Here is a 27,733-nt window from a genome sequence, read left to right as displayed (position 1 = left end):
TATACCAAACGGTGGCTGATCTAGCCCCCCCCCCGAAAGAAAACAATATTTTAAGGTGTGTTTGATATGTAAAAAATGTAAAGAGGATACGTATGCCAATACGAGAGCGAAGAGCGCGCTTAAATAATTGGAGATTAGGACCTCAAAACAAGATATCTAAATTTGGATCAATTTGGCGCCCCTCAAATTCAAGATCAATGTGGTGCCCCTTATTTTAAGATCCCCCGAGTTTGAAATCGAATTGGCGCCCCTACGTTAACATCAATTTTGTGTCCCCCACCCCCAGTTGAATCAGTAAAAAAAGAAACTCAAAGAAGAAAGCGAATCATTAAGGGAGGAAAGATTCTCGTCAATGGGCTAGGTGGTAAAATCTCAAGCTATTCAGTATGTCCCAGCGTATATATACGGTACCTGACGTGAAGCAAGCAGTATAATGATCAAAACTACTGATGACGTTAACGCGTAAAATGGGTAGTGTGTATATTAAACTTTTTTTTTTATAATAGGTCTATTCATTATGATAGAGACTATATACATGACGTATAATATACCCTCAGTACCCAAATATTTCGCAAAACGTCTGTGATCACAGTCTCTTTACAAACTCAATCACAAGCGAGCTCGATAAGTCGTAAGTCAATCAAAAGCCTTATGCATATTGGAGTCAACAAGATGCCAAGATAGAGACCAAAGTTCGACATGGATATGCCTATCATTGAGCTTGTTACTGTACAATTTGGACGCACATATTAAACTATTATTACAAGACCTTAAGACAGTGGTATATATATAGGCCTTTTTCTATGAACATTGAGTAAAATCGTGGAGTTCTCAGTTGGCAAGATTGAATTGATAGAAGTAACTATATTTCTGTTATTCGAAGTTAGGCTATCATTTACGAATTCTAGCAAATTTCAGCATATAGCTTGGATCTTAAAGTCGGTGTCTATTTATTTCAAAAGTCGATGGTACTTAATACACACGTACCTCGAGCAAAGGTCCAACGATTTCAACCCATTGGCGATTGGAAATACAATTGTATTTACACGGTCCATTTTGTTGTCTGCATGTAAAAGGCGATAATAAAGAGGCATCATTTTGACCCGATGGCAAACAGAACTATGGACTTACTACACCATGCATGTTTGAACTGATATGATTTCGCAATTTGTTTATATCAGATCTGATACCGTGCAGAATGGTTAGGTATTGTGCCGTCATCACGGGTTTTCAAATTAACTAAGCATAACTAAATCTAAATGACAGTGTATCAGGAATATTTTGATTTTAATCACTCCATTTCCTGTCCAGTTGATTATGATATGAAATGACTACTGGTATTATGACATTCTTTATTCCTCCCACCCTCTGGAATATAAATAATCTTATCTGTCTATAGCACGACCCGAAATGATTTCGTTCAGGACACGAACCAGTGAATCGTCACAATAGGATTCAATCTCTCTTCTCTTCTCAACTTTATTTTCCTTTTCTCTCCGTCAGACGACTTTCATATAGGATCGTGAGAGCGAAGAATAAAGCCTACGTCAAAGAATTGTTTGCCATTGTGTTTCGTGACGATTTAGTTTACCCATCGACCGAATGAACCTGTTGTGGTCGATAGACTTCCCGCTTTAGAAGGACACACTCCTCTAGCCCTCTGCCATGCGATCGAGGGGTGATAGTTATATGTTGAAAGGATATACCATCTTAATAATGGTAATATGCAGCTCCGGAAAACACTTGTTGGACCATATTCATTTGGAATACTAACGGTACTTCATTGGAACTAGACACTAGCTTCTTGTTGATTAAACGAAGGAGAATGGCGTCGAAGAATCTGATTATGCGAAAAAGTTTGGAGAAGGATCGCGGCGGATTGCCCCGAAGCGGAAGAGGTCCCGTAGAGCAGAAGTGCCCCGTATTTCCCGTTCACTATCTGGGTAAGATGCCAGCCAGGGGCGAGTACGGAAGAGAATACATTTCTGAGCCTGTCGAGGCCCTTATGAAGCTAAAAGACCGACAGAAGTCGCCCAAGAAATCGGCCCTGCAGATCTCGGAAAAGGGGTTCCATTTCCTGGACTTGAACGGAGCATTCGGTAAGGAGAAACACGTTTTGATCCCAATTCATCATATCTGCTATGGAGTAGCTGATGAACAGCATCCGAAAGTGTTCGCTATCATTACCAGGACTGACTCCAATCCAGAGAACAGCTTATTCGAATGTCATGCCTTTCACTGTGAACGAAAAAAGGAAGCCAGTGAGATCACATATTGGTTGCTTCGTACATTCCTTGAAGTGTTTGAAGACTTGCAGAAGCGAAGACGAATGCGACAGGAGCGCAAGATGCTCAGACAGCAGAGTGCTATGAGTGGTCCTTCATTTGATCTCTCCCCTCCCACATCACCTACGGAATCATTAACTGCTGCTGAATTGACCATGTACTCTGTTATTCTTGATGGCTCAAAGACGAAAGGTGCTGCAGTGCGTTTGGCAAGGAGTCATGGTCAGAACCGACCGGTCAGTTTTCCACCAGGGCAATCTGCCCTAGATCCTACAGCGGTGCCTCCGCAAGCTCATGGTGGACATCCTTCACCAAGGGAAGTCTACAATGGATCTGGTCCAGGAATGGTCTACGCACCACCTCCGGGTCCCAGGATGATGGCTGAAAACAAAGTGGATGTCCAGGGAAGGCCAATCCAGCCACCCATCTCGCGCCATTATGATCCTCGAGCATCTATACCTACAGCTGAAATGGCTCAGTATCCTCAACGGGCACCTAAACCTACAAACACACCTGGTGATGCGCACCAGCATCCGGATGCCTTCAAAAAGCAAAACGGTGCTCGATACTATAAAAATCCCGCTCTGCCACGATCCCGTTCTTCCACCGGAAACACCTCTTCTACCGATGAGAGCAACTCAACCCTCTTCAGCGATTCCTTCAGCGGGGTAAGCCGAGACGAATCCGACTTTATTTTCATTGAAATGCTCCAGGAAGAATTCGGTGGTCTCGATCTCTCACCAACTGGTGGCAAACCAGGCATCAGCGGACGGACCAATTCTAAGAAAACAAAGAACGGACCTCCCGATCAGAAATTAAGAAGCGAGGACATTGAGAAACGAGTTCGAGATTGGTTGGAGTACGAGGAAGGGGATGTTGCTGTATTTAGTCCGATGTCATCGCCTGCGAGTCCAGTGTCGCCGACAATGATGAGGAGTCCCGCTGGTTATCATCCAGGATATAGCTACCAAAGTGGTGGCTTTAGGAGTGATCCTAGGAGTAGTAGACCTGGACCTCGGACAATTGGTAGCCAGTCCAGTGTGGCATCTGATAAGGATTATTTCTAGCAATATAACTTTCAATATTCCTATAAACATTTAATATCATCATAGTGACTCTTGGAATATTTGTGCATTTTTATGATCCTTTATTTTCATTTCCCAACAAATAGTTTTATGTATCACAATTCAAGAATAAGCTTCCTGTAGCATTATTAAATCTATCAAAAACACTCTCAGGTACATACTGTGCTAACGCAGTATATCATGAAAAATTATGTTTAATGTTGCTTTTATAAAGACTAATGGCTGCGAGATATGTGTTTTATTCCACATAAATACAGGCCGATATGGATATTTCGTATGGACATGAACAGCAAAATATTGTTATGTAGACTATACATACATCACAATGTATGATGTTCATGTTGTTTCCTGCCCAAGTAAACTGTCTTGTTATCAATGTCTTTTAAATTTGTTTGTGACTGCTGAATTTGTTCATATTCTCAGACATGTACTATGATCATCATTTCTGGTTTAGAACAGACAAATCAAACCCTTATTATCATGATTTATTAGAAATCACTTAATGTGCTGTACTTATTATGATGAACGTTTGTACGTTTTGAACAAGCGAAAAAGAATCTAAAACGTTTTATCTTACTAAACAGTTTTGTATAAATGACGGAATGGATATTTTTTTAAAGTTGATTCATCCTTCAGTCGAACAAGGCTCTATGAAATTTCATAGATTAAAAATCAATCAAAATCGGCGCTAAGTAGGGACCAAACCGAACTCTGAATTTACATTTGAATTCAAATCATTTCGAATTAATTTACATGTCTTTTTTATGTAAAACTAAAACCAAAAATTCGATTTATGAGTAGTGATAATTGACTCAGTTGCCTTTTTTAGAGTGCATACAGCACGTAAATTATTTTTCAATTTAAATATCCTTGCCAGGCTAACCGAATCCTACCATTCCAAGAAAATCTGGAGGCCGCGAGTGGATATTAATCTCACGTGTTTCAGGCGTATATAACTTCTTGAAGTTACAATGAACGATGCACATGACTAGTGGAAAATAGCAAACCAGATAAATTTCCAATTCACCCCAATTGGATGTCAATCTGTTTTTCTATCTTAAGAGTGTACAAACAGCTTTAGATATGAAACTCTCATGGTTCAAGTTCTAAACCGATGTTGTTTGCGCAAGAACATATTAATGATCGAATAAAAACAATAAAAACTTGGATTAAAAATGAAAACCTTTGAAACGAACATGGTGATATATTAGAAAACTGGCTGGTACATATGTAAATATGGATTATAATCATATCGAAGGAAGGTATCAAAATTTTTTTAGTCCAAAGGTCTCTGTTCACAGTTTGTTTAAGAAATTGACACATTTTACCTACTGTATGTTAACAAATAGACATATATTAAATGTTTTAGTCACCGTGTATATCTTGCTATATTTTATATATTATACTTGTATAGATAGTTATGTATTCATGAACTCCATAATTATTGAAAGTTTCTATATGGATGCTTTATCACCTTTATAATTCAAGTGCTTTCGAACTTCACAGCTTCCGTACAAATCGCAATATTTCTCAAAGTCTTTCGTTTTTTACAATAGAAAAACTAGACAATCTTTACCAATGTGATGATATCTATTAATTATAACCAACAATCTATGTAGAATACAGGCTAAGATATATGGTCTGGTGAATTATATTGCTGTATAATACATGCTTTTAGCAGAATTGTGTTACAGTTGCAGTAACTTGAAAGTACTGCCAGTGTGACCCGGTATTACCAAAAAAAAAAAAAACATGCGATGCCAAACGTCTTTCTTCTTATTCAAGCAACTGCACAAAAACAGACAATAATATCACCCCTTTCCAACGATTAAAAAAGGAATTCTTCCTTTATCCATTAATGTTGTTATTCATATTGACTGGCATCTGTTTTTTATTTGTAGTCCAATGTATGCTTATTCTGCAGATAGGCCTAATTTATAATTTTATGGAATGAAAGGAAATAGGAAATACGTGTCTCCCTTTTTTATTATCAAAGATCTAAATTTTTGGTACAACCAACACATATTTTGATGTATCGTCTTCATGGTCTTTGCATTTCATTATGTAGTTATTCAGATTTCAGAACCCCGATGGAACGTTTATTTATGGCTGAATATTTGAAGGTAAATCTATGAAAATAAGACATTTCATTAGCTTGCCGATATTAATAGACATATTGAAAGGGAACATTTTTATGAAACTAATTTCAAATAAGAATTGAGATCATGATCAGTGCATTGAAATGCGATCCTCATTATTAAAGTCAATTTGATTTTGGACTAAGTAAACACTATCTTGTTTTCCCATATTTTCTGTCGAGAATAATGAGTGATAAAATGTAGGTGCGGGGTAGTTCCAATTCATTTTTGTTATTTGCTTTCCATTTTTTACGTCAGTGTCTACATCAGGAGTCCCGTGATTTATCTTTTGTTTGCACTCATAACTCCATGAATAATTTTTTTTTCTTTCGACCATTGTGTTTGCTTTATGTGAAGCTATTCTCATTGTTCAGTGAGGAGATATGAATTTCTGGCTTCGTCGCTTTCCCACGCATTTGATGTGTGCACGCGGTCTTACGAGGAGAACACTGACTGATTCGCATAAGTAGTTCATGGAATTATGAGTTGTCCTAACAAACAGCAAATATTATTTGAACACTTAAGATATTTACATACCGGATGTTTTAAAAAGGCAATTGGAACTCAATTTATGGATGCCTATGATAATTTATTGAGTATTCTCAAGCCTATACCGCAAAGTGATGCGTGAATAGCTATCCAGATTGTAGATTTCATGGGTATCCGCAATTGATTTCCGTTCAGATAATAATTATCTTGTATTGAATCTTGTAGCAAGTGTCTAATGTTCGAAATATATTTCGAAGTACGTTTAGAGTACGATTGCTTTATTCATTTACAATCATTTTTTTGGTAATAGATGAATTTCTCTATACTATTTTCTCTCTTTTGTTTGAATGGTCCACATATAGTAAAATCGCTTTATACAACCTGGCTTTCTATAATTATGAACTGATCAGATATTGTTTTGATTTTTTAACAAAATGTCCAAATTTAAACAGCAATGTTCAATTTGTAAGATTAAATTGCATTGTACTGCATAAAGGTTAAATATTGTTTTAAGTTTTCAAATCATTTATTTAATCTCTCTTTAAGCACTCACAGAACCGTAATGAGACCAGGGGCCTGTACACAAAGTTTAGCAATCATCGTAGAATAATATATTTACGATTGATGTGCATTGACTTCAATGTACAATCAATTATACAAACCAAGCGTACGACCAATCGCTACCCTTTGTGTTACGGGACCCAGGGGTATGTTGATGAAAGAGTTGCAATAAAAAATGTAACCCCAAAAATCAAAATCAACTTGATTTCATCAAATTATAAGCGCACATCTTGGACTAGCGATTAATTTTCTGAGTTACCATTCAAACACAGTTCTTTCTTAAGCAGGCCTTTATCTTGTTTAATTTGTTTTCGCCGTCTTCGTATATTGTATCGATTGTTCCAATCAGTGTCTTCCAATACACGGCGTCCTCTGTGTCAGATTATTGATCATCATTATATTTGTGATTTCTGAGAAACTTTTGAGCATGCTGATATACATGTACATAATGATACTATATGCTAGTATATGTCATGTTCTTTGATAATGCATTTAAAACAAACTGTAATGCAAAATAAAATGCACCTTATACGGTGCATCATACGAAATGTTAAGTATGTGATATATTTTCACTGTTGTCAGTGTCATAATTTCCTCTTTTCGAGTATACACTACAGAGTTATACCATACGATGCTAAAACACACGAGTGCAAAAAACACACACAAGGTAATCAACTTGGGTTGGGAGTGTTGTCAGAAGTTCCTCCTTTTCCAAAATATGAAAATGGGGGAAAAAGAATGTTTTCAATTGGCCACTATTGCACAATTATGAAGACATCGGCATACTTCGTCTCTACTAAATGATTGGATGAGCGAGGAATGTTTGAGTTTGTTCTCAAAACATATAACCATTGGTCCATACAAGGTGATAGAACAGCTTTTGTGTAAACACAGACATCGTACCACACAGGAATACCCCCGTGATTAAGCAAAGTCATCCTTATTGTTACCTGGTTCCAAAATACGAATATGAATGGAAGACGGCAAATAGAATTGAACTATGACCTATCTCGAGAATTCTAACTTTAGACAATCATGGTTGTTTTGTAGTGTGTGTGTGCGTGGTTGGGCGGGTGTGCACAGGGACCTCAGCCAATAGGGGGGGGGGGGGCGGATTTTTTTTTTTCAGCCATATTTTCCCTGATCGGCCGCTCGAAGTTGATTTTTGCTTGTTTCTTTGAAGGAGTAGTCCTAATAGTGGTCACTTCTTAGCTTTATTCTCCTAAATCAACATATGAATATATACTTATTTCATAAGCCTTATTCAAATAGTGCAAGCGCGAAGCGCGAGCCATTTTTTGGAAATTTTATGTATTTTGTCCTAAAAATAGAACATTCTGGGCAATGTTTGGGACCCTGAACAAGATGTGTATGCAACTATGCGAGTGCGAAGCGCGAGTAGAAATTTGTAATATACGTTTTTATTTGATCGTAAAGGGATCTTTTAAGGACTGCCTTCAGTTAGTCATGAAGACATTACATATTTCAACAATCAAATAATGCGAGCTCGAAGCGCGAGCTTAAATTTTGTGACATACCTAAAGAATGGAAATTCCAAGCACTTTTTGTAATTGTGAACAGGATAGGTATATTACTGAACAATTGATGCGAGCGCGAAGCGCAAGCCGAAAATTTTGAAACTTCATGTTTTGTAAATCTTGAAAAGGATGGGTAATTGGGTATCTTCCTAAATTGATTAATGCAAGCGCGAAGCACGAGCCAAAAACTTTTGATATTCTGAACTGAAATTGGATAATTCAAGCAATACTTTAACCACGTTTTAAATATAGATTAACCTGCGTATCTCAATAAACATGCGTGTGCGTGTTTTAGATTCAGACCTATTATCTGGGCATTCTGAATACATTTTTTTATCATCAAAAACAATAATGCGAACGCGAAGCCCGAGCACCCCTCCTCCTTTTGAAAGTGATGATGGGAATAGTAAATCAATAATTATTTTTGGCGTGATAACACTTGCAATGGATAGCATACACGTTAGTGATAGAACTTCATTAGGAATTTTTTTTTTCTTCTGACTATACATTCATCAATGATAAATAATAGAAAACTTTTCTATACATATAAAGAAGTGTACATTTGGTGTAATATAATCCCAAGATGACTGAATCTCCAATCATTACACCATACTCCATGTCTCTGTTTCCTTGTCTATCTCTATCTACCTATCTATCTATTTATTAATACATAATGCATCTATCTATCTATATATCTATTTATCTATCTATCTATCTATATATCTAACGATCTATCTATCTATTTATCTATGTATCTATTTATCTATCTAACTATCTATCTATCTATCTATCTATCTGTCTGTCTATCTATCTATCGATCCATCTGTCTATCTATTTATCTATCTATCTGTTTGTCTATCTATCTATCTATCTCTATCTATCTATCTATCTATCTATCTATCTATCTATCTATCTATCTATCTATCTATCTATCTGTCTGTCTGTCTGTCAATCTATCAATTTATCTATCTATCTAACTATCTATCTATATATGTATCTATCTATTTATCTATCCATCTATTTATCTATCTAACTAACTAACCAACTAACTATCTATATATTTATCTATCTATCTATTTATCTATCTAACTAACTATCTATCTATCTATATATCTATCTATCTATCTATCTATTTATCTATCTATCTATTTGTCTGTCTGTCTGTCTATCTATCTATCTATCTATCTTCCTGTCTGTCTGTCAGTATGTCTATCTATCTATCTATCTATCTATCCATCCATCTATTTATCTATCTAACTAATCATCTATCTATCTATTTATCTAGCTATATATTTATCTATCTAACTATATATCTATACAGTGCGTCCCAGAAAAAACGAAACCGAGATTTAGCGATGATTTATCATAACTTAATCATAAATAAAATAGACAAATGACCTACCATTTTAAAGCTTATAATCTCCTCTTTCATCTGGAATTACTTAGAATTTTTCTCATTCACGCATGAGTGAGCAAAAACAATTCGAAGAAAGGATGCCAAAAACTCATTTGGCGGGCCGTATCTGAATTTCAAAAAGAAAATCACATGACTAAAAAGTTCAATATCTACTCTTTAATTTGATACCTCAATTACAGAAATGGTCAAGAAATAACAAAGTTATAAAAAAAAAAAAAAAAAATTCAAAGGCACCGGCTCCCCAATATGTCATACTTTATTCATAAAGTTGCTGGAAAAGATGGTCTTAAGTTCAGATTTAAAGGTCTCAATGTTGTTACAATCACGAAGTTGGATTGGTAGAGAATTCCAATGCTGAGGAGCAATATTACTGACGAAAAACCTCTATCCCCGCAAGTTTTCAAATACCTATATCTATCTTCTAATCAATCAAAAAGATTACGATTTTATTTCATAATAAAACCGAAAATTCTTGAATCATTTCATTTGGAAACAAATGAAATAGTTACAATTTTTTTCCATCGTAACCGCATGCGTTTATCAAAGGGAGCCAATTTCCTGAAATTGTGACAGTTTCATCCTTAACTCTCCTTGACGAATCTATTTTGGTATTCTCAAATAGCAATTATCTTTCACAGGGAGGCGACAGTTTATTTTGATTGGGGCCGGGGCAAAAGACGTTTTAAAAGTGACGTCACATTTGTTCTCGTTTGGATTATTTTGGGTATTATTCATTTACATGACTCCGACACTTTCCCTTCTTTTTTTTTTTTTTTCTTTTTTTTTTTTCTTTTTTTTTTCTTCCTTTCCGCCTTTTCCTCTTTTTTCTTGAAGGCCATAGGGAGGGTTTGTCCCTACTCCCCCTTGGAGCCGCTTCTGATCTTATATAATTTTTCATTAAATATATTTATATATATATATAGTTTTGACTTTAGTGATTTAGGCGATCATGATGGTCTGAGTGGCTCACTTTCGATTGCAAATAGGTGTACAGTTTTAGTATATAGTCATTTATCCTGGATTAATTTGATCGTTACAACAGTACCTTCTTGTAATCAGCTAAAATATTACATCGACTACCATTGTGCATAATCGGATAATCGAAATGGCGTTTTCTACGAGAAGAATGATCAGGCGTTCTTTTATGATTTTGACGTTTATTTTATCAGCCAGCTATCCCGTAGCAGTGGGTAAGATGATTTAGAAAGCCAAGGAATTAGACTACTTAAATAAAATCAATTTTCCTTACTTGTCAAATTGAATAAACCCATTATGTAACATGACACACGAAATGTATGGCATACATAATGTGTCACTGTGACAAAAGTAAGTGTGTCACAGGATAAACAATGTGACTCACTCATTTGTGATATGTGACTTCATTGAGGCGTCACTTGACTCCATTTATTGTGTCACTTTGACTCTTGTTACAGTATTCCCTATGGAAGGGGGGGGGGGCAATATTGAACCGTCGTTTGACCAAGAAATATTCCCGACCTTTCGTTGGAGAACGCGAACGCTAATTTGCGACGGTAGTTGATTTTGGAAGAAACTTTTGGGCCCGTCGTCATGGTCGTAAAACTCTGTCCTGCAATGCAAATTGTGTGACATGAGATTTGTTCTCGTTTCGCATCTGGAACGGAAACATTCAATCTGCGTTTCGTGTGCAAAATTCTGGTTGCTACTATGGTAACAGCGATATATCCGATTTAGGACGACTTTCCAAAGCCACATTTGGTTCCTACTAGAGCTCGAGAGGCCGCCCGGGGGCCCCACTTCAATTGAAGAGTGGATACCTGGCGCGACCATGCGTAAAAAGGGAAAGAGTGGGCAAGTACGTTACGTATAGGCCTATGTAACGTTATAAGGGTGTCAAAAACGATGTTTAAAATACTGAAAAGGAGGATATGTTTCCAATACTTATAGGGTTTCACAAGCTAAATACTTGTTAAGAGATGCATTTTCATAATCTGGAAAAGCCTTGCTTCCCTTGTTTGGGGTGCTTTTCGGAACCGCATGGTCGTCCCTGGTATCCACTCATCAATGGAAGTGGTTCCCCGGGAATTTGAATCTAATCCCCATTTCTGAGGAAAGTAAAACATAATGCCCATTACATTGTGTGCTATAGGCATGTCGTTTGTGTAGGAGTAAACAAAAGAAATTTCGGCTGGTACGTGTTCAGACCAAAGTAACTCCTTGTTCAGACGTATACATGATGTGTACATAATCAACGCATGCGAAATGGTTTCTGCTGGAGAGGTGATTTGACCCATGGAATCAATTGCCAGAGATCCACCAATAATCCACATTAAATGCAATATTGATTCGATGGACTGTAATGAATCTATATCTAAGCCTTAATTCAGTAACTTTTTCCTCACTCAATATGTACTCGATTTGTTTAAAAAACCACTTTCTTATCCATGTCATAATCTATTGTAGGTCCTGCATTTCGAATATCTCCAGCCATCAGTCGTAATGTACATGCATGTATGGTGCGGGTGTTGCGGGAAAGAATTTTGCACACAAAAAGTAGATCTGTAGGGCCTGTAACCCCCCTGTAACATAAAGCTTAGCATTGATTGTAGAGCAGTTTTCTACGTTTGATTCTATTGACTATAATGTACAATCAATCTTAAAAATCAAGTGTATGATTAAGCGTTAACTTTTGTGTTAGGGGACCCTAATATTAGCGTCCGTGAGGTTTGCGAAAGGTCTGCATTACACCGACTTAAGACCCGTTGATACACACGAAAGTACACCAATATCGAGTGCCACATTCTCATCAATGGGCGGTCGGGATGGAATAGGGTGCTTACAGGCCAAATTTGTGTATCATCAGCAACAGATAAAGGTAATAACCAACGGAATTTAATGAAAAGGTTGTTTTAACAACTATCTGCCTTCCAAATTTTCATTTTCATGTCTATATTTGAAAATGATTTGCGTGTTTTTAGACCTCATTTGTTTGAATTAAAATTTGAATTAGATTTTGAAATTACCCTTTTTCCTTCTTTCATAAATAAATTCAGATTCCATTATAGTATTTGTAAATCGTGTTTGATTTCTCAATTCAATATCATAGTCCCCCTTTTCTCTTTTTTTCGAAGCAAACTTCAAATGCCATCCAAATTCTAATAGTTGCTATACGCTACTACCTGAGGAATATAAATATGAAACTGCAAGAACCGCCTGTGACCAGATCCAAGACCCCACTGGATCGTATCTGTTTGTACCTTCATCTCAAGAGGAAGAGGGTTTGATTCATGGTCTATTCCCAACAAGTTCAGACGAAGGCTTTTACATCGGCTGTTGGGCGAGCAGTGAAAACTCGGGTTTCAGATGCTACCACGAGAACCAGGATTTTCAATATCACAGTAAGTGCTTGCTAAAATTTAGCGATCCAAATGAGCATTTTGTGGTTGATTTTCTTTTCTTATTCCATATTGATTAGATAACTTGAAACATGCGATTGACATTGTTCTTGCATTCGTCAAATTGGATTTATCATGCTTACAGTAATATTTCTTTGCCTGACGTTTTAATGAGTTTGCTTGTTAAAGATAATCTTATTTAATTTCTTGTAGTTGCCGGGATAAGCTTTGTATAGGCCTATAAATTATTGTTATATCGTATAGTCTGCAGTAAATCATCAATCGTCCACGACTTGAGTTTAATTTTTTTAAACTTTCGATAGAAAATTGCTATTATATTCAATTTGGCCTTAAACCAAGATTGGCATCATATATGTGTAAAACTTGTTCTTAATATGAATTTTCCATTTAGTCTTTTTCTTTTCATTTTGCTATATTATAAGATATGAAAGCTCTTCGAGGCTTCATCGAATTTACTTGTTTGATTATGTTGACATTCTTTATTGGTCATATGGAATATCATTAAACGATATTTAAAAAAATTAAAATCCATATTTCAATGTTCGAAACGGAAATCTAAAACAGAAATACTCTGAATTTTTCCCCATTGATCGTATGGGTCCGGCAGCCACTGTGCAGTGCCAGATAAAAATTGGTTTGTCAAAACATTTTCTGTGACCGTAGCGGCACTTGATGACGAAATTGTAGTAGGTCTATGGATTAAAGGGAGGAAAAAATACTTTACAAACAGTTTCCTTTTTTTAACTTGAGAACTGGAGTCATGTTTTGGAATATCAACATTTAGGTCACTCACAGTCACAAATAATGTCCTTTCGTTTTTATGGATATTCGGATCAGGAGATTCGAAGATCTAAAAAAGAAAAGAAACGAATTCATGTCCAATTATGGGGCATAATATATATAAGGACCCAGTGATTATATTTCTAACAATAATAAAAATGATAATAATAATAGGCATTTGTGTAGCGACATCAAACTAGAAGCAATCTATTCCAAGGCGCATTATTATTATTGTTATTACTACCTCGACTTTAGCTCGAGCTGCCTTTCAGCGCTCCTGCATTCAAGGAATTGATCCTGCCGGGTACCCATTCACCTCACCTGGGTCGAGTGCACCACAGTGTGGATAAATTGATTGCTGAAGGAAAACACACCATGGCTATTATAGGATTCGAACCCACGACCCTCTGTGTGAAATGCGAGAGTCAGAACTCAGAACCACTAGACCACGACGCGCCCACAACCTGATTTTTTACCTGAAGACTGGTCGAGTTCCATTAACAAAGAAATCCATGTCGTCTCACTAAGGGTTTTGTCCTTGCGTTCTGAATAAAGACGAACGATTCATGGACATATACATTCCAACACCACCTCTGCAATGTGTCCTATTGTTAATTTGGCCTATCGACAAGAGAGGATTGCCAAAGCTTCGCCATATTTCGGATTAGCAATTATGTTAAATATAAAATTAAAGAAGGTAATGCTATCTATAGAGTTTGAAATTAAGGCTCCTAGCATTGAATTGGATGCTTGAAATTTTGTCGCAACTTGGAAACCTTTATTTCCAAACTTATCATTCATTTCATCAGAACAATATGATACCGGGAGTCATTCGAACTTTCAGCGTATAAGAAATCGGGATCAACGTCGTCACAATGAACGACGATCTCATGCGCCAAATTTATAGTAGACCAAGGGTCTTGCCTTTTGGGTAGTAAATCTTAAGAGTAGACCAACTGCTTGTGGGCCAAATGCATTTATAGACAAATTTTCGCTCGCTCGTAGTTTTTCATTAATTTCGTTTATTTTCATTTCCAACATTCACAATAATTTTTTTTTTTTTTTTTAATAATGTTTTTATTCTGATTTCATGAACAAAAAAAAATACATAACATTTCAAATTAACATTTCAAATCACATATAATACTTGACATTTCATATTTTCACTTTTTTTTTCACTAACTTAATAAAATCATGAATCATATATATCTTAAAGAAAACAATGAAATCAGTTATTATAAAAAAAAACTTAAAGACCAAAACTTCCCCCTCCCCCTCCCTCCCCCCGCCCCAACACACACACAAACACACACACATACACACCACACACACACAACACACCACTGTCCAGAAGATCTGCCCACACTCATCATAAATAAATCATGTTTAAACGTACAAAACAATACGATAAACAATTTTGAATATAACAAGCTCACGGGAGAAGCATTACATATATTGAAAGTAAATAAAGACTTACAACTTAACCTTAACACAATTTTACTGTTTCCCATTTTTGCAAGTGCCGCCCTAATTTCCCCATTTTAATAGCTATTTTCTTTTCTTGATCCTTATATTCTAAAATAAGTTTATGTATATCGTCAATGGTTGGTAATACCCCCTCCTTTCTAAATATAAATAATATATATTTTACCATAAAGATAATAGTATTACAACTTTTTATTCTATTTGTATTGCCTGACAAACCAACAAATATATCCCGCCATTTCAAGTCCTTTATTTCATCTAATTCAAATCGCTGTATCAAAGTTTCCCATATCAGTTTGACCTTTAAGCAAGACAAAAATATATGTGAATATGTTTCTGTTTTACCGTTTACAGTACGAACAGAGATTATCTTCAACAAATCCAAATCTAAACAAATTAACTCTAGTGTAAATTGCCCCATGCAGAAGCTTAAATTGAAATTCCCTATGTCTTCCAATTAATAATGTTATTCTTGGTCTAAAAAAACATTCACCAATTTCTTTCTCTGTATAATTATAATTATTTTCTCCATCTCTTATCTGTAAATCATATGACTTTTGCAGTTCTTTAATAAAATATTCATATATTTTTCTTGATGGTACCTCCTTAAAGCTAATTTCCCTCCCGAACAGAAGCAAGTTTATATTAAAATTAATTAAGTCTATCTCACAAAACTGTATCGAACCTAAATCATTTCTCCAATCACTTGGAATTGCATGATATATTTCACCTATGGTAAACAAAAGATCACTTCCCATACCAAGATTCAAAAAGTATGCGACCGGTTTAACATGTCCATTGTCAATGATATGTTCAACCTTAATTAACCCTCGTTCTAATAAATCTTTATCAAATATCATCTTATTTTTTATACAAATATTCTTATTATTGAAAATGATTGGATTTTTAGAACCATTGAAATGCCTTAAATTATCAATCTCTTGCCAAGCATCTAGCATTTCCAAATAATAAGATGGAATATTCAACTTACTTTTTATCTTTTTCATTTCATAATCACATAGAAAAATTAACCTTCCTCCAACTGAACTTAGGGAATAATCAAAAAATAACTTCCACCCCAGATTTTTTTCTCCATACAAAAGTCTTTTTACCCACATTATACGCTGCGTTCTAACAAATATTTTAAAATTTATCATTTTAACCCCACCACAATTATAGTTCTGATACATAATTTTTCTTTTAATACGATCTTTCCCTCCCCATATAAAATCAAATGATAATTTCTCGATTTCTATATACACCCATGAGGGGACAACAAGGATGGATGAAACATAATTTATCTTTGTCAATGCATATGTTTTCAATAAATGTATTTTTCCCATAATAGTCAAGTCTCGTTGTTTCCACCAACCTAAAAGCTTTTTTATTTTACTTAATATTTCTTTATAGTTCAGATCATCTTTTAATCTAAAATCAACTGAAAATATTACTCCTAAAATTTTAACTTCCCTAACATATTTTCCAAATACATATACAGGGTCATTTGTTTTTCCATTTTCCTTACCCATGTACATAAAATGTGTCTTGTCCATATTTACCTTTAAGCCACTGACTTTTTCAAATTCTTCAAAAATATAATGCAACCTTTTTATTGAATCCATGTCTTTCAAAAAGATTGTCATATCATCGGCATACAATACCTGTCTTATTTCATGCTCCCCCAAACTTATCCCTTTAATAATTTTGTCTCTTCTTATTTCATGCGCCAGTAATTCTATTGCAATCAAAAACAAATAGGGCGACAGTGGGTCACCTTGTCTGACCCCCCTTTCTACATTAAAGTAACCGGTGGAATACCCTCCATTCATAACACAACTACTTATATTCTTATATAGTATTTTCACCCAAGAACAAAATGACTCCCCAAAACCAAAAAAATTGAGTGCTTTCAATAAGTAATGTTTTATTCAATAATAATGTTTTATTCCATGCAATACACACACGCACCCACACACACACATACATATATATATATATATATATATATATATATATATATAGGCTTTATATATATATATATATATATATAAATATATATATATATATATATATATATAAGCAATAAACGAAGAAAATTTATAAGTATATTAAGTCGAGATTTTCATATTTGCAAGTTGGGAACGGAGGAAGCTGCTAAAAAGCGGAGCTTGGAGTGTGCAGCTTTCTATTATTTTGCCCCTATAGGCGCCATGTTAAGTTTAAGTTTATTACGCCACTGATGGAAGTATAAACTTTTTACCGTGACAAAGATGAAAGAATATGAAGTTTTACGAGTGTATTATCTCACTTCCTCATTATGAATATTTTCTACAACTTAGGCCTACATCTTACAGTTGCAAACTATCTTTTTTCTGAGGCTAGTTTATTTCTCACCCCCCTTGCCGGTTACTATTGCTGTCATGAAAACTAATTGGTGCCCCAAGCTAGTCTTGTATTAGGTCCATGGCTTATGAATATTTCTTCCACACCTTCCTCGCTCAAAAATATGATACTTTGAATTTAATATATTTCAAAAACGGAAGAAGATGAAAGAAAAGAGAGCGTGTGTAAGACATGGTCAACTGCATGGCGGTCAATTGAGTATTGTTGGCGTATAATTGTTCTAAACCGGCAATCGAACGCATTCTTCCTAACCATAAGCTAATGGAGGATCTCCCAAAACACTTGCAGACCCGATACCAAGATGCTGATTTTTTTAAACCTTATTGCTAAAAAACGTGAATGCTTGTAAGCACGTAACCAGAGGACCGACGCGTCGGCTTAAGGTCCTCTCCGAGGGACATGGTCATGAGGATTAATACCTTACCAAAGGGCACTAGCGCTCCAAATGGGAATGGAACTCGGATCAATGGAATCCGGAACCCCCTCTCTCCTGACTGAGCTATCGCATATAGTCTCTTCTAAATTGATTTTTTTCTCCAATGGATGTACTTTCGTTTATTGTTCAGATTGGAAACCAGGAACATCAACAGAAGACAGAGAGGAAAATGGGATTTGTATGAGGACTGCTGGTTGGGAACTGAAAAAAGACAATCGGGGTGTTTTGTGTGAATGTAAGTTTCGATAAGTCAAAGTAACGGTCCCCTATACAGATCAAATTTAGTTTGATTCCTATTGATGCATTGTGCTAGATACAACCCATGGTTGGGGGGGGGGGGGCTGTTTCACAGAGTTTTAGTATGACATAGTTTCGCACCGAAATGTCTTGCTGTGTGCCGTATAGAAGGTAGCACCGCATTGGTCAAACAGGACGCGCGGTACTTCGTATTAATCCATGAGATTGCGTGTTACATAATTATCATGTGTGTGTCAACACTACATGACTTTAACTTACACCTTACTCTTTGTGGAACACCCCCCCCTGATATGTTTTAAATTAATTTTATTACACCCTTGATGAATTAATTGCACAATGTTGCATTTATATTACTTTTTTCTCATCTGAGACATTCAAGACTGTTATATGAAATGAAACGGGTAATGAAATGGGTATCCCGAAGTATATTCCTATCACACGATAAATCTAATGATTTATATTAAAATTTCTATCATCATATTTATATTTATGAGAAGCCTGTTTGTTGTGGATAAACGTTTTACCTGAATGTTGAAATAAATATGGTAGAGTCCTAATTGTTTTTCAAGCAAGACTAAGTGGGATCAAGTGTTTTAAGATACCTTCCTAGGGACGTAGTCTTAACAAAATAACGAAGAGTCAATAGACTAGTGATCATAACACCTTATTTTTTTATTTCTTTAATAGTACCAAATGTGACAGTGACGCCTTCCATGCCTACTGTAACTCAAACGTTTCGTTCTCATACTTACGTCGCGTCGCCATCTCCCAATGACTGCATGATGGCTCAACCCCTCTGGGTGAGTGGTTCGCTCAAGAATGCCAGGCGGTGTGGAGTGATCTGTATGCATGATACCAGATGCTCTTCATTCGACTTCACCAAGGACTCCTTGGACGGGGACAGAGGGCGCTGTGAACTGTTCAGAGAAGAAAATGGCATGATGACAACCAAGATTAGATGTCGCCATTACACTCTTCTCAATAAAACATTGTAATGCATATCGTAGATATTGAACTGACGGTGTTGATAATGATATTAAGCTCGAGTTTGTGAGTTTATAATTATACCTACTTCTGGAGACATTTTCCTACATTTTACATATAAACCGGGGACGTCCTCGGTTCAGATAACCATGCCATCCAATTCCTAAATTAATTTCGATCCACTTCATTTCGTAAACTAATGATGTGTAAAAACTAAAGATTCTTTTGTTAGGCCAATCAAACTCAACTAGGATGTGTAGGGGAGTAGGAATTAAGCATCAAGGTGAGCGAACATATAGTAAATATATATGTCCAAACATGAGCCCGATTAGTGGATTTAATTTGACATTTTGAGTGTATGAGACCGCGCATGTCCCCACTTTGGCGATTGACAATATTGGAGTCCCCAATAATTGTTAAATTGCAAAGGTTTGTGTATTAGTGTTGGGTTGACAAGGATGTGTGCGTGTGCGAGGGAGAGGGGAAGGTAAAATATAATTGATAGATTATGAATATCCCCATGATTATTATCGTCATCATAATTATAGGTGTTATAATTATTTTCATCATGACCATTATTATCGTAATTAACACTACAGTTCGTTATTTCAGGCAAAAATTACGTACAAATTTGATATCATTAGTGACATAAAAAAGGGAAAATTATATAATCTATGCACAATTTGTTTCTAGCATATAGAACTTTCTTTGTTAAACGGATGAGGAAAGAAAATAAAATAAATGGACCTGCTTATCGAGAGTCATATTATTTTGATAATTTATGATTAAGCAAATTTACAGTCATCCGTTTCATAGCAGAATAGTTGAGATAGCAATAATAAATTCTGCTTTCAGCTCCACTTAATGACACTTTCCGTTGGGAATTGTAAATCATTGTCTTGTCATTTTTGTTTGATTAATGCATGCGTCTGTATTTTCGATGTAGTCTTTGTACGGGCAATGGTCATACTTTTTTTACCTGCAACGGAGTCATAATTCTAGTCAAAAGATATTTCACAAAATTTTATAATTTATCGGATGTAATTGCTGTATGTTATCGGATATTATTTCGGTCACTCTTTCCTTTCTTTGTCGGATTTAATAAATTTACGGAACAAAAAACAAGGAACCCAGATTTAAAAAAAATGTCAACCATTCTGCGCAAGACTATCTTCAACCTTGATTCATATAATTTGGATCAAAATATCAGACATAAAATTCCAAATCCAGCGAGATGCTATTTCCTGACCTCCTTCTTCCAGATGTGGTCTCTGAATACTTAACACAAATTAAAACCTGTTTTGAATCATCCAGTTTTTTAATAATCGAGAGTAAAGCATTGATATTGAATTTAAGGTAATGACCTTCCGTTTGGCAGCTCCTAAACACAATGAGATCCGCAAGTGTCTTTCTTGGGAGACAATGAATTAGGACGCGATTATTATTATGGACCCCGGAAATGGACAGTAGTGTTCTATTTTTTAGGTCTAAAATCGTTATTTTTCACTATCAGTATCAATGTGAGTTCTTGCTTTGCTGATAATGGGCAATACTATGATCTGATTATGGTCCAATCAGGTCAATGAAAAGCATTGGAATTCGGATGACAGCCCCATTGACCATTGCTGATAACTAGAATCGTTGACCGGACGTTGATCTGTAATGTCTTCGATTTCTGCAGAGGGAAAATTCAGAGGAGTCCGAATCGAAACGTCTGAGATATTTTGTGTGTGACTTTATTCCACTCATCAGAACATTAAAACACTATTCCTGATTATTCAGACTGTACTAGATCGATAAGAAATCAATTTGTTTGTGTGTGTGGAATTTGCGAATGACCATAATGGTCACGGAATACAAGGGGAAAGAGAAACCGGCCTTGCTCATTTTCATCTTGCTCGTCTCTTCGCCTGGAGCAACCTCTTATCCTGCTCAATGTAAGTACACTTCAGATTAAAAAATGTGAAATATTTAATTGCTAGTTTCATCCTGTGCAATCGATTGATTCAATCTTGAATCTTGTAAATGTGAGAGTGGAAATTGAAACGATTTCATCATGAATTATCAAAGGAATTTGTTTGGTAATGAAAGGTGTCAGACTTTCTTTCATCGATCGCTAACGTAGGGAAGATGTTAAACCAATTTATTTAGTTTTTTTAGTGTATGACATGAACATCTAGAAAGTAGATCTATATCCAAACTGACATGTTTCGCACTTAGTGATTCAACGAAAAAAAATCAATTTTATTACGACCCTTTGGATGCCTTCCTGCTTGTCTTAAACTCAGAGGTGGACACCTCATTTCTTTAATGATTCTTTTCTTTATTCATTCGACGATCAAAGGCAAAATGGGTTCGGACTCCTACCGACCCCATCCCCCCCCCCCCCGAGAAAACAAAATAAGTCTCTCTAAAAAGGGGGAGACAATGAATGATTTCACCAGGCGCAGAAGGTGGTACACGCCCCTGTTCTCCGGATATAAGTTAAAATATTGCAATAAAGGTTAATCATTATTTTTAGTATTGCGTACTTTCTAAATATATATCATCCCTTGATAACTCTTTTATACGATTTCATCAGTGATTTTAGTTCACTTAAAAGGCCTTAATAATTTAAGTCAATCTGTACCCTTTTCGTGTCATTTTGTCTTCCCACAGGACTCATGCCGGTCTCTACCTATTCTGGAGACTAATAACCGATACATATTTGGAATCTATTGAGAGTAATAATAACGATAAGAAAAGCTACTAAAAATTATTATTTGTTGAATATCATTCTTATTATCACTGAGATATCTTCATCTTTGGTTTGAAATACTTTTATACAATTATGCGCAGCACTCATGGTAAACATCACGTAAATCGTCATCGTCGTTGTTGTTTTTGTTGTATATTCTTATATCGTTTGACTATTCCTCTGTTAAATTTGCTTTGTCTTTGAATTTTCAGTGTTGTTATTGTCTGCCAGATCGGAAAAAGAATTAACCAAATATTGTTTCCGGTATGCATCTTATTTATACAACCTCATGGTAATGATTATTTTGCAAATTATGCGGAATTCATAAATTTGGGTTCATCACAGATGAAGTTCATAACCGAATCAATTCTTTAAACATTAAACATACATTTAAGATAATGTTCTGACTTCTCTTGTTTTATTATGCAAATCATGAATTCGATAAATCATTTGATATTATGACTACTATAGTAAATTAAGTACCTAAACAAATCTAAGGCCAAATCAATATATCTCGATAATCTGGTTTCAAATCAGAATTTGAACCGTGCGGATATCAAATAACTATCTAATTCTATCAATTTTCTATGCAGTCACGTATGCGTGCCCAGATGGGTGGGCACACCCCTCACCCGACTCCAACCGCTGTTATAAGCTACTGGCCGATGGGAGCACAATGAAATGGGCCGAGGCCCAGGTAGCATGTGAGGAACCTTCATTACCTGGTGGCTCTTATCTCTTTGTTCCCTCATCTGTGGAAGAGGAGATTGTGATGCAGTCCATCTACCAATCTGCAGTGGCTGATTCTGAAATTTGGATAGGATGTTCTGATCTTGAAACGAACGCTACGTTTATTTGTTACCATGAGAATGAGGTCTTAACTTACAAGAGTAAGTCCAATCACATCAGCTGCTTAAAACAAATGAGGTCAATAAACCGAGAAAGATGTTTGTGAGAAAGCTACATATCATGCAGGCTTACCATGGAAAAGATTTAATCAATACTTATCCGGTAGATAAGGAAGAAAGCTGCTGTGTAAAAAAAATGCTCATACAAGAAGCATGCAATTTACTTACAAATAATGTATCTGTTTTGATTGTGGAAATGAGACCTTTTATATTTTTTTATTCGCGACAATTTTCAGCTCAACTTTTAACCAACCCTGGGCAACATACTGTCCACACAACTATTGGTTAAAATCTGCCCAAATTGGGTAATAAAACTAATATTTAGGTAATAAACTTGCTCAATTGGATAATAATTGCACGGAATATATATATTTTTTACAAACATATATACATAACCCAACACAGTGGACAGTAATGTTGCCCAACATTTTAAGTGTGCACTATAATTAAAGAGAAGCATTAATGTCCTTATACACAACATAATATGAACTCGTTATTTACGTAACATCACCAACGTACATCAATATGTACATGCACATGATATAGTCATATTAATGGCCAGTGATAGACGGTACTGAGGGAGATTGAGTGCTTAAACTTCAGGTTAATAATATTTTGTAATCCCTTTTCATTAGATGCTTTTGTACAGATCGAAGTATTCACATTTCTTTTAAAAGAGGTCATCGGTGGGTTCTCAAATAATTGACTAAAAACAATGCGAAGGGTAGCAAAGAGAACATTCTTGTGATGTTATATGTCTGGCCTACATTCATTTTCAAGAAGTCGTCCATTCTTTCATTTTCTCTCATTCTTTTTTCTGCTGTTTCAGATTGGAGTCCTGGAAATCCTGATGAAAATAAGTCAGCGGATAAACAAAATGGCGCCACAATGAATATCCAGAATCCGACCAGTGGGTGGGTGCAACAAAAAGAAAAATTCAAAGGACATACTGTATGTGAACGTAAGTTGATTTGTCACGTTATACAATATTATAATGAGCCCACATTTTTGAGGAGTGCATACATGGCGGATGGAGTAAAACTTTTTAAAATATTTATTTACTTCATATTATACAAAATAATAATTTTTGATATATTTTGAAATATAATGATTTACTCTTCCTTTAAATTCTATTTCGTTTTATTTTCATTTTTGTTGGTCGTGAAACATAATATTTCTTGATTCTTTGTGGAAATTAAAATGTTTAAGTTTGAACATATCTAACCCCCTCTCTCGGTATAGCTTTATTATAAAAAAAAAGGTTTATTTCAAACTTCTTTTAAATAAAATTAATGATTCTATATGAGAATAAATAGGATCTAATAAACATTAGATCCTGGAATTTGCATGTAAAATCGTAAAATACATTCACTAAAATACGCTTTATCTATATACGCCGTAACGGATTGAGGACTAACGCATTACAATGCAATGATAAACATTTAAGGTGACGAATACTTCTGAGGAATTACGTTTAAGGAGGCTGTCAAGATTCAGAATAGGTAACATTCATAGGTCTGCTGTTTATGTTATCAAGTTACCATACGAAGGTTTGGCAGAATTGGTCATTGATCTTTCGAATAGAATGCGCATGCATATTTGGCCTTTGCACACGGCGATAGTTGGTCAATTTCGCGCATCGATGCCAAGTCAGACTGTCAGTGTAATAAGATCTTGTTTAATATTCGGCATTACTATGTTTAAAATCGTAAGCTCGATCTGCAATGAAAATTGGACCCAGTTTCAGGTTCATTCTGGTTCAAGCTAAATCACGCTGAACTGGAATTCAAATCATTGCCATCAACCCATTTAGCCATGAACAAGAATAGCCTGGTGGTTAAGTCGCTGCCCGAAAGCAGTCGATGGCAGGTTCGAATCCCACTGGTTCCAATTTTTTTCTGACTTATGGTTTTCATAACAGATCGAGCATGCGATCTTAAACACATAGGAGTGATGCCGAAAATGTGTTTACAAATTATAATTTCCTCCTATTAAAGCCTCTTTATTTACTAAGATGTTGTTTTATGTAGATCTACCAATTTTTCATTGGTGCATTTATATTTATCACATCTCCAAAATGCAGCTTTAATACACTTCTAAGGTTTATATCCACCACTGGCTCAAAAAGGGGGCCAGTTCCATTTTAAACGAAATGTTGGGAATATTTTGTTATATTTAAGATCATCAATTAACCAATGTTTGCATTCCATTCATCTGTAAATTCAATATGCTAATAGTTATTCAGAAGTGATTAATTACTGACTTGTCTTCTACATTCATTGTTCTCTCTTTGTTTGCAGTACCGGCTACTGAACACGCCATCTCATCCTTTTCTCAAACCTACGTCATCAAGCACGACACTTCGACGGGTGTTGCGTTGCAGGACTGGTGTCAATCGAGTACACCAATTAAGGAACCTTTTGGTGTCAGGAGTGGGGTACAATGTGGCGCGGCTTGCAATCATTGGAGAGGATGCTACTCCTTCAACTTCATCCAGCCTCCGGGACAGTCGTGGGAGGGGCGTTGTGAGCTGATGGGGGCAGACAGTGGGGATATGCGCTATGAGAAAGGGTGTAAATATTTTGTTGTTAAAGGATAGTCTGTTTCATAGAAACTCAATCGATTGACAGTTTAGATCTAGTCTAATTGTCTTGCCTATCACTAATTCATAACCATATCTTTTTAGTTGTGTACAGACTAGTTGTCTTTCCATTGATGCCTACAATCAAAGTGTTGATTGTAATAGTTTGTTTAGGTCTTGGCAACTAGAAATATTTGATTTTTCAACACTCCACTGTAAACAGGTTTTAGCCCTCGCGATTTAATTTCTAATTCGAGTAAGCCACATCATTCAGATATTTACAGTTATTGATAGTATGGCATGCATGCCCATTCAATCATTGCTAATGCATGGGCATGGATTCTTGTATATACAAATACAAAACCCATAAGGAACATATATTTTGAAACATTTTGGAAATTTGACATGATTTACTTTCACCATCCTGAAATGATGCGCAAATTCTTTGAAGATTAATAAACTAAAAATGATAAACAGCTGTTCGTCAGGAGGTTGCAATTATTGACCTAGTTTGCTACTGGAATCTAGAACACATAATTAAATCGATTGTCGTATTGCAGAGTACGGAAGGCAGAATGGAAGAGAGGCTATCTGGAGCGAACTATGTAAATCATGATGGGGACATTTGAGGGAATATGGCTAACAAACACGCACATACAGTACATGCACGCACTCACACACATGCCATCTCACCCCCACTTTCTCAAACCCCCAACACCCCCCCCCCACACACACACACACATTCCAGTCCATCTGTCTCCCTTACATAGTGAAACGCGGAAGTTAGAAAGACTGGAAGAGAAGGGGCTTGGAGGGGGAGAGGAGGGGAGGGGAGGAAAGAGAGAAATAGAGAGAGAGAGAGATGGGGGTAAAGAAAGGGAATGGGAGAGGGGGCAGCATAAAAAAAATCATGTGTATATATACAATCCATCATCTATCACAATTTGCAGTTCAGATATATGTCTATTCTACTTGAGGATATTAGCCATGAAAAAAAAAAGTTTAACACTTATGTTGAATTCATCTTTCGTATCATAATGTTTGATCTATGGCAATCTCATCAACAATATTGTTTTCTCTCAGACTCGAAGTTCCGAGATCGAGCTCTGCAAGACATTAAAAGAGGTTTAATTTACATCGATGATTTTCATCACAACCAGATATATTTCGTCAACAGCGCCATCACACAAAAACTCCTTTAAAACGAAACATCGATAGAATACTGATTTCCACTTTGTCCTTTGACTCTTCTTTTTATCCAACTTTGAAAAAAAAAACTCTCGGGCAATGCAGGTAAGATTTTCCTCTTATGCATTTTCCAGATTTTCGGCTTAACCTTGTATCAGTATATACATAAATGCATTATATATGATATACTATCCTGTACTTAAGGTGATCCACCTCACTCTCTCTTCTCACCTTCTCGTACTCACATCGGACTTTTTTTCTCTTGTCCCCCATCGCTCTTCTCTCTATTCACGCACACACAGACGTACCCACAAACCCACACGTTCGTTTAAGGTATGAAAACATGTTTATGTAAAGTACGTTTAATTTTTTTACCATTGTTTTTTTCTTCTTCGTCATAATTTTGCTATTCACAAACTTTTTAGATTCTCGCGTTCCTGTGTCTCTAAAATCTCTTACTTTATCAACTACAAAGCTGCCTTCGGGATGAAATTTAGTTTATCGCTGCATTATAATGTCCCTAAGCATCAGGTGCTTTTGAACATCTTTATATTCTCCTTTACTCATTCGATGTCAATTAAACAGTTTCTCTCTCTATCCCTCCCCTCTCTCTCCCTCCCTCTTTGTGATGCTGCTCCCCCTCTTCTACTTCTCGAATCCCATGTACAGCTCACCAATTTAAGAAGGGTCCGTTTCTTAGTTACTGTCTGATCCAATCCAAGATCTCCATAATTTATCCCATTAGGCCCATGAAAGAAAAGCAGCCAGTTCGTGTCCCTAATCAAATACTGTCCACCAATCTAGCATCTTGCTCGCTTCTGTTCATTTCCTCCTGCCTGTCTCGAGGCATTTACCATCCCTCTTCTACGATATTTCCTCCTTTTCTACCATCCTAACAGGTTAAGAGTCGCCGAAGATAGTGGCATGTCGGGTCTAGATGGCGTGTCTATACCGTTAAGAAGGGTTACGCTTTTTTTTTTATATAGTAATGTTCGATTGATTGGTCATTTGACCAGCAACATATAAGCGGTAGATGAGGAAATACGGCGAGTGTGAATAGAAGAT

The 27,733-nt window shown here is 35.9% G+C and overlaps 2 protein-coding genes across 2 annotated transcripts; both read left to right on the top strand.

Moving 5' to 3' along the window:
* Positions 1–717: 717 nt before the first annotated feature.
* Positions 718–7,112, top strand: LOC129254397 (uncharacterized). The gene has a single exon (XM_054892862.2). It carries the CDS (start codon positions 1,826–1,828, stop codon positions 3,350–3,352), a length of 1,527 nt encoding a protein of 508 aa, XP_054748837.2. The 5' UTR covers positions 718–1,825; the 3' UTR covers positions 3,353–7,112.
* A 3,337-nt stretch (positions 7,113–10,449) lies between these two features.
* Positions 10,450–25,956, top strand: LOC129272720 (uncharacterized). The gene is made up of 7 exons (XM_054909832.2): positions 10,450–10,703; positions 12,624–12,890; positions 18,143–18,247; positions 18,958–21,191; positions 22,585–22,881; positions 23,729–23,860; positions 25,200–25,956. The coding sequence occupies exons 4-7, from the start codon at positions 21,089–21,091 to the stop codon at positions 25,496–25,498; spliced, it is 831 nt and encodes a 276-aa protein (XP_054765807.2). The 5' UTR covers positions 10,450–10,703; positions 12,624–12,890; positions 18,143–18,247; positions 18,958–21,088; the 3' UTR covers positions 25,499–25,956.
* Positions 25,957–27,733: the final 1,777 nt, after the last annotated feature.

Source organism: Lytechinus pictus, chromosome 2 (genome assembly GCF_037042905.1).
Source record: "Lytechinus pictus isolate F3 Inbred chromosome 2, Lp3.0, whole genome shotgun sequence".
Lineage (NCBI taxonomy): Eukaryota > Metazoa > Echinodermata > Echinoidea > Temnopleuroida > Toxopneustidae > Lytechinus > Lytechinus pictus.
The sequence above is the reverse complement of the archived record's forward strand: the minus strand, read 5'-3'. Positions and strand labels throughout refer to the sequence as shown.